This window comes from Helianthus annuus, chromosome 2 (assembly GCF_002127325.2).
Source record: "Helianthus annuus cultivar XRQ/B chromosome 2, HanXRQr2.0-SUNRISE, whole genome shotgun sequence".
Lineage (NCBI taxonomy): Eukaryota > Viridiplantae > Streptophyta > Magnoliopsida > Asterales > Asteraceae > Helianthus > Helianthus annuus.
In genome coordinates this window covers 154,686,123-154,694,445 of record NC_035434.2, presented here as the reverse complement: position 1 = coordinate 154,694,445, position 8,323 = coordinate 154,686,123, and the positions used below count along the sequence as shown (strand labels likewise).

The window sequence follows — 8,323 nt, the reverse complement described above, 5'->3', positions numbered from 1 at the left end:
TCAACGTCCGATCGATTATAACTATCCAACGATTGTCTGAGTGCTGCTCAAATTGAGCTAATACTTTGTTATTCATTGTGATTTCGACTTGAATGTTTGAGTGCTGTTCGAATTCGGACTATGCTCTGTCATTCGTTGTGAATCCATTGAATTATTAAGTATTGCACTTATTAATCGTTGTGAGGGTTTAATCTCGTGAATTGACGTAACTGCTGAATTAGTTACTAACCCGTTTGTGTGTACATTGTTAATTAAATTAGGTTAATCACAGGCAAATCAGTAAGGCTTAAACTCTGCTTGTAAAATCTGCAAAGTGAGTCATTCTCTTTTATCAACTGTTTTACAAAACTCCAAATTATTTTCAAAGTTATAATTACAGGGATTAAGTCTTTGTAATCACCAAGTTACAGCCGGTATGTGGGGTTTTGTATACATTACTTGATAATCTTCAACATTGGGGCAGCCAATGGATGATATGACCATAATCACAGACACCACTGGACAGGTGGGCCAGTGGGTCGAGTGATAAAGTACCGTGGGTAGTTGGTTTGATATCAGAAACATTGTAATCGCTCTTAATACTGTGAATTATAACTAATGGGTCGTTTTAGTAAAATGAATGATTCACTCAGTATTTCCCCGCTGACAAAACCTTTTTCAAACATGTTTCAGGTGATATGTTGTGAGCAAAGAAAGAGAAGTGCCGTGAAGCACTCCCAGCTTAGAAAAGTGGCTCAGTGTAAATAAATAAAAGAAACATGTTTTGAAAAAAAAAATAAAGATTTCCCTGGGAAATCACATTGTTGTAAATTTCGGGAGTTTATCCCTAAAGTTATAAAGCGAACAGTTTAAATTATTGAAAGATCCTGTTTTACAAGACTTCCGTTGTCGCCTAAAATTTAAATACCGCAGGATTTATGTCCCACGGCTCCGGAAACGGGTAAAACCGGGTCGGGGGCCGTGACACCATATCCCACAACGACCTCCTCCTCGTGCAAGCTCCATAAGCATCTAACGACCTGTAAGGCATGTAACAAAGAGTCAACAACAAAGTTGAGTGAGTTCACAGTTGGTTGTTTAGTTTTAAGTTGTTTCCGAAAACATGGTTTGTCTTTTGCTGGCTTACTTGTCGTGGGGGTTACCCCATAGTTGAAAATATGATTAACCAGTTCTTTCTTTATTACCCAAACCATATCCGTAATCAGTGGGGGCTTCCCCATGAGAACCACTAGACCGTTACCATATCGACTACTAACGAAAGTAAGTTATGCCCTACGTCAATGTCTATCATCATTTACAGTTTGCCATAGTCCATTAGTACACGCCCGTCCGACTGGCACAGTGTGAGGTTTGTTAAACCTAATAGCGCTATTAACTAATGACCCGCTCGCCATTGGCCTCGGCGATTAAGTCGATATAAAATGAGGGACTTAATGATAGAGTTTTGTCTAGTATGTTTTAAGGTTGTTGTCCTACCCAAGGAGGACGAACGTACGTATTCTACCCAAGGAGAATACGCAGGATTTATATTGGCATACTACCCATGGAGGATGGCGGTACAAATCCTACCCAAGGAGGATATGTAGGTCCCGTTTTAATTCTTTAACCCATTCCCAACCACCGGGAATCCCATGCCTTAGAAAGTGTGTGAACTCACCTTGGTTTGCTCGGTTAGATTAGTTACTCTAATAATCAGAAATCAAGCACGTCCTAATAAGGTACAGATAACAATCAGTTTCTCATGCATAGCACGTATCCTACGTAGGGTTTATCTACTCATTACTTCTATCATGTACCACACAATTCTAATGTCAAGGTACTTTGTTAAGTTATATTATTTTACCCTAAAATAATATAACTATCTCACAAAATAAACAAGTATCCACACAAGTGTTCTAGTATAAAATATATATCCTAATATATATTTAACCATTTTACTTGTAAAAATCAACCTCCGATACTTAGTATTTTGGTAATAAAACTCATGGCGAGATTTATTTTGAAAAACAAAGTTAAAATGTATTTGTGAACACTTGTTAGAAAAATAATTTCTAACTGTTGGAATTTTTAGAAAATTTTGCCAGAGTTTCCTTTGTAAATGGAGGCGTCCATTCTAATAAGCATATCATTTTCTTTTCCAAAAATCATTCAACAATCATCAATCAACAATATACAATTTCTACTTACCAATCTTGTTAAAAACAAGCATAAATTACCATTTCATGAACTTGAATATTTATAAAAATGTGTAGTAACTTACTAGTGTATTTAGTAAGTCTTGTTACCCTTTAAAGTGTGATTGCTTCTTTAAAAACTCCATTTTTAAAGAATATGGATCTTTACAACTTATGTTCATATTTTCTAAAAACGTCTTCATGTATTTTTCTTGTTACACATGTGTTTCTTCACTTCGTTAACCACTAAAATGATGTATATTTATGGAAGAACCAAGATCTTGTAAAACTTGTATTTTTAACTTGGTTTCTTGGTAAATCTTACTTGAGATATTTAGATTTACAAGACTTTAAACTTACTTTGTTCATCATTTTACAAGAAACATTATATTCATTCAAGTTCATGACTTTAGTGAGGATGATCCATAACCTTTAACATGTTCATCCTCTCATCTTGCTAGATTATGTTTTTAATCATGATCTAGCAGGATTACATGATGATCAACATTATTTCTACCAACAAACAATAATCAACAACACATCAACACATAAATAACATGATTTCTTTAAGGTTTAAGCTTATGTTCATGTTTCTTTCTTTTGTTTCCTAATGTTCTTCAAGATTAACATATCACATAACCTTTTAACCACTATAATAAGATGTAAAAATGGAGTATATGATGTTCTTACCACTAGCTCAAGGATAGGGGTGATCAAGAGAACAAATGGGGTGGATAAAAGCAAATGAAGAAGGTCCTTCAACTTCCGAAAGCTCCCAGCTTCTTTGTGCAACCTCTAACACCCTTGTGTATGCTTGAAATTGATTGAAGATGAGTGAATGATGGTGGTGTTGGTGTTGTTGATTTCGGCTGAAGCCAAGAGGGAGAAGAGAGAGTTTGAGGTGTGTTTTGATGTGTGTAAGAAATGAAGTTAAGTTCATGTTGTGCATTCTTATAATCCATACTTAAGTATTAACCCATGTATATTGTGTCTCAAAAGAACAAACATGATCTAATAAATAATTCAAAGAAAATCCAGTGTGTAAGGGCCTTGGTGGCCGTGAGGTAGGTGGGGGGTATAGGTGCAGGGTGTAACCATATGATTAGTTGGTAATTGAATTGTAAGTATTTAGTTAGATGTCTTAGTTAGTTGATATTTTTATGAGGTGTTATGATGTTCGAGGACTATAACTAGCTGAGTAATGTTAAAACAATGCTTCTAGTATAATTTTGGTGTTCCGGGTAATGTCCGGTTGCTCGGTTAGATACCGGTTCGTTAAAGTGTCAAGTTATTCCGTTTAGTGTCTTTTATGTAACTTTTTGTGACACTTTTAATTTCCAACACTTAGGAAAGCATACAGGACTATTTAGTCAATTTTATGCACAAGACTAGTATGTTAACAAGCACATGTAAGTATGACGCAGTAATCAGAAAGTATTTAAGTAATTCAGCACAGTCATCAAGCACTTTAATTAACATTAATAAATCGTACGGATACATGTAATTATGAGGGTTGTCACATTCTCCCCCTGTTAAGAAAATTTCGTTCCGAAATTTAGCATGTCGTTACTGAGGAAGCTAGTTAGGTTGTGTTGGTTTCCTGGTTTTCCTGGGGTGTCACAGTGGCATCGTATGCACAAGGAGTGGGATGCTTTCAAGGTGTCTAAGAAGAAAGTTGCTGAGGATGAAACCCGAATTGCCCATTTAAAGGCTAAGCTGGAAGCTGATCTGGCCAAGTTTGAAGCTGATCGGAAGACTGAAGAATGGTCCGTTGCGGGCTGGAAAAGGAAAGCGGAAGCCGAAGCTGCCCTCCTTTCCGAGGACCGCAAGAACTGGAAGAAGATATGTGAAAAAGACAACTCAGAGAAGATGAATCTCCACAACGTTATCAATAATCTCAAAGCTGAGGTTGAAAAATTGAAAAGACAGGATGCGGAAATTGAAAAGTTGAAAAAAGAGAAAGCTGATGCTGAGGCTGCGCTTGATGAGGCGCGTTCGCACAGGGAGCGAAGTGAACAACAAGAGGTACAAGCTTGCGCCACCCTTGATCTTAGAGATAAAGAGTTAGAAGAACTTACTGCTTTGCTTTCTAACCAGGAACAACTCAAGAAAGACCCGGAGCTTGCGCGTTCTGAGAAAACTAAGACCTCCCGCCGCTTATCTGAAACTGAGGAAAGACTAGAAAATTCTGAAACGGCGCGGGCTACAGCAGAGAGCGAGCTGGAACCTTTGAAAAGTGATATATTATGGTTGAAAGAGCGTGGGATTGCTTGTGTAAGTTAACTTTTCATTGCTGCTCTTGTGAAAATGTTTGGTGCTTTTCCCCTTATTTTACATTTCTCTCTTTTTTTTTGTAGGTTGATGAGTCGGTGTTGAATTCTGAAGAGTTGGATAAGACTGTTGTGCACTTGATAATTGCTGCACGGAATGACGGGTATGCCCAGGGTTATGCTGAATGTTCGCAGCATGTAAATAATGCTTTGAAAGTTGACTGGGATACTAGTAAATCCGCCACTTATGGTGCCAATACTGGTGCCGTCCTTGCAGCCTTAAAGGCAGAATTCAATAACCTGCAGCTTCCTGTCATGGACCTTATAAATGTCGCCTTACAATCTGACGATCACGTGGCGCAGTTGAAGGAGATTTTCCCTGATGAGGATGAGAATCCAGCATAGGTTTTTTCTTTTGTAATTTTTTGAACAATTTGTGTAATTTTTAAGGGAGTGTATTCCCTTTTTGTTAATGCGCTGTTGCGCAAGTAACATACATTGAAACACTGCCGTGTTTGATTGCTTTAGTATGCTTGGAATAGTACTTATTTGTGTTTTTCAGTTTACAATATTTTGCATGTGTACAATTACTTTGCTCAGGTAAGGCGAATGAAAGTGGTATGAAGCTCATGTGTGAACGTATGGTCTTGTGTGATGTAATCACTGACCGTTCATGAGGCTTGTGCTATATTTACCATATTGTTTTTGCGCTTACCAAAAGAAATTGCATGCACTTTATAATAAAAACACAAGAATAATAGAAACTGCTGTTTATTTGGGGATAAGGGGCAGAGGCCGTTACAGAGTCTATTAAAAATAATTACATGTTTCTTAACTTACAATCTATCTCCTGCTTAGATTTGATACCTATAGGATCCGCTTTGTTCCGCAGGGGAAGCATAGAGTTACTGCTTAGTTCTTCGCTTTTTTGCTCGGGCCTTCTTTGCCTCGAGTGATTTGCTTAATCTCTTTGCGCACGTTTTATAGGAGGTGAGTGAGCTCACCACTCTTAAGTGCCTTTTCTATCTCAGTGCGCAAAGAGATGCAGTTATTTGTAGTATGCCTGTTGTCCTTGTGGTATTCACAATACTGACTCGGGTCTTGTCCACGCTTGTTTTTCATGGGTGGCGGAGGTTTAAACTGGTAATCTTCTATGCTCAGAACTTCCGCAGGGGTTTTGGTTAAGGGAGTCCACTGTCTCTCCCTGTTCTCCTGTTTGGCTTCCCTTTGCGTGGTAAGTTTGTTGATTGTGGTCCGAGCATCTTCGGATGAATAGTTTCCTGAGCCAGAATCACGCCAATTTTTCTTAAACTTCCTTCCACCACTTGAGCCCAGATCTGAGGGGCGGTTATGTGGTGGTGGAGGCCTGTTGGTAGTGAGATTCTTCTCTGTTTGCGCGTAGACCTTGGCCGCCGCCATCACTTTTTCCCAACTCTTCGGGAGTCCTTCCGTCCCAGACAGGACCTTTATCATATCATCACACCTGACTGCATACTTGAATTGGGCGCGAATCAGCTGTTCATGAACATCCCCAATCTCAAGTACCTCCTTGTTATAACGAGTGATGAAATCTTCCAGACTTTCATCATCATGGCGCAAAATGTTTATCACATCCGATGTATCCCGGATTGATCGTCGTTGCTGGCTGAAATGGACTAGAAACTTGTCGCGCAAATCCTTCCATGACGTAATTTTCCCAATGGGTAAGTTATCAAACCATATTCTTACAGCGCCAGTAAGGGTCTGAACGAAAAGGTGGCACCACATTGGTAGGGTCCAGCCTCTTACCAGCCCTGCGCTTGTAAAGACTGCAGATGATCGTCAGGGTCCGTCATTCCGTTGAACTTGCCTACGGTAGACGGGAGCTTCTCTTTCTCTAGCGGAGCCAGAGCAATTTCACTTATAAACTTTGAATTCTCTGCCGCTTCAGCAGGACGATATATCAGATCATAGTTGTTTTCAGCCTCCGGATTGTAAACCGCACGTGGTTTACACTTGTTGTAATTCAGCTGGAATCGACTAAACACGCTGGCATTTTCACTCATACGGTAAGTTGAATCATATTCACTGGTGTGGGTGTTTCCTTGAGAACCCAACCTGGTGTGAACTGATGCTCTTCGGTGAGGGTGCGCCTCGTCTCGATATTCTCTTTGGCGATTTTCTGACTGAGTATACTCGTATCTCGAAGGAGATCTAGAGTAAATCTCCGTGTCTTCCATCTGAACTCGGGATGGACCAGCATGTTGAGAAACATGAATTGCCGATGGTGTCCTGGCATGGGATACGGGTCTCCGTGGTTGTGTTTGGGGGGCAGTTTGTGCACACAGCTGTGTATATACAACACTTAATGCCCCCTGAGATCTAACGTACCAGGAGATTGGGGTTTCTCCTGGAGGCAGAATTGAGCTCATAGGGATTTCCGGCTGTACCCCTGGGGTGACAAGCTCGTTTAGGTGATTATCGGCAAACTGTATTTCGTTGTCGTCTGATGCTTCTTCGACGAGACCATCAACCTGGGTGTTGTTAACAAAATGTGGCCGAGGGTCGTGCTGCTGATGAGCTGAAGTTTCATCCATTTGCAAATGGAATCAACAAAGTGAATCAAAAACGAGAAAAGACAGATGAAACAGAGAGATTGATGGGCGCCAATGAAGAAACACTAGATAATTGACCGGAATCAGATTATCTAGGGGGTTAGGTTCTACATAAAAAGGTGGTTCTCTCTCGCTCGATTCGAAGGGACAGATCTTCTTCTCCGATGAACACTGCAAAATAGAACACCGTTAGTCTCGTCAAGGGGTGGACGGAGGTTCTCTCCTTGACCCGACTCAGGCATGAGAATAAGTATGTGTTTATGAAGAAGAAGAAGTATTAACGAAGTGTGTGTAACTTGGATTTCATACCTGAATTACTCTCATATTTATAGCCAGGAGTTTGGGCGGGAAAACTCTTTGATGAAATATTAACGGAAGATGCTAACCCCGTAAGCGGTTATTTCTCTTCCATCAACTCTTTTGGTCGGATTGTGGGAGCACACGGATCGCAATCTTAATCAAAGGCTGGGGAAGTGCCACGTGGAAAGTAGGTAAGTGGAGGTTTCTCTCCAATTCCCATGCCATCATCGTGATTCCAGGATGGCCTGGGGTGATGACACGTATCAAGACGGTTATAACCGTCTGGTGGTGCATGATTGAGTCTTCTAGAAGATTATTGCCATAATCCAGTGTGACTCTTTACCGTGTGGTATCAGCTTAGGCAAAAAATACCCAAGTCTGGATATTGTTTGAGCGGAAGTATTTTACTAGAATTTTTATCCCTTTGTTTTAGAGAAGTGGTGCAAGGATTCATTTACTTCCTCTTGGCGCGCGGGTGTTGTCTAATAATTTTCTTCCAAGCTCTTTCTGTAGGACCAGTTGCGCGGCCGCGCAAAGTCAGAAAGGGCTAAGAGGTGAGGTTGTGGTATGGTCCCAAGTACTTGATATGAGGTTTTTGGGACCTTACCCCTTCAAGTGCTTAAATCATATTTAGTTGTTGATTGGGTTTTAGACTGTAAAAAATCTACAATATAACACATCACAAAGAACCTCAATTTTTATAAAACACAATGTCAACATAATACAAAGACATTCCTGAATCATAACTGGTATAACATATCGTGATGAAACCAATACATAATAAAACACAACGTCAATAATTACAACAACACTTTTATTATTTTTAAATTCATTTGTAAAATAATTATTATATCGATTTTATTACATAATTTATAAATCAAATTGCAGGAATTGGTACCAACATTTTATCACTCAAATGAATGCTAATTTGCTTCTTGAATAACGTATATTCTTTTCAAGAACCATCTCCGCAATCACCCTATCC

At 39.6% G+C, this 8,323-nt stretch overlaps 1 protein-coding gene across 1 annotated transcript; it reads right to left on the bottom strand.

Moving 5' to 3' along the window:
* Positions 1-5,425: 5,425 nt before the first annotated feature.
* On the bottom strand, positions 5,426-6,211 carry LOC110898401. Its single transcript, XM_022145184.1, has one exon. It carries the CDS (start codon positions 6,209-6,211, stop codon positions 5,426-5,428), a length of 786 nt encoding a protein of 261 aa, XP_022000876.1.
* Between the last annotated feature and the right edge of the window lie 2,112 nt (positions 6,212-8,323).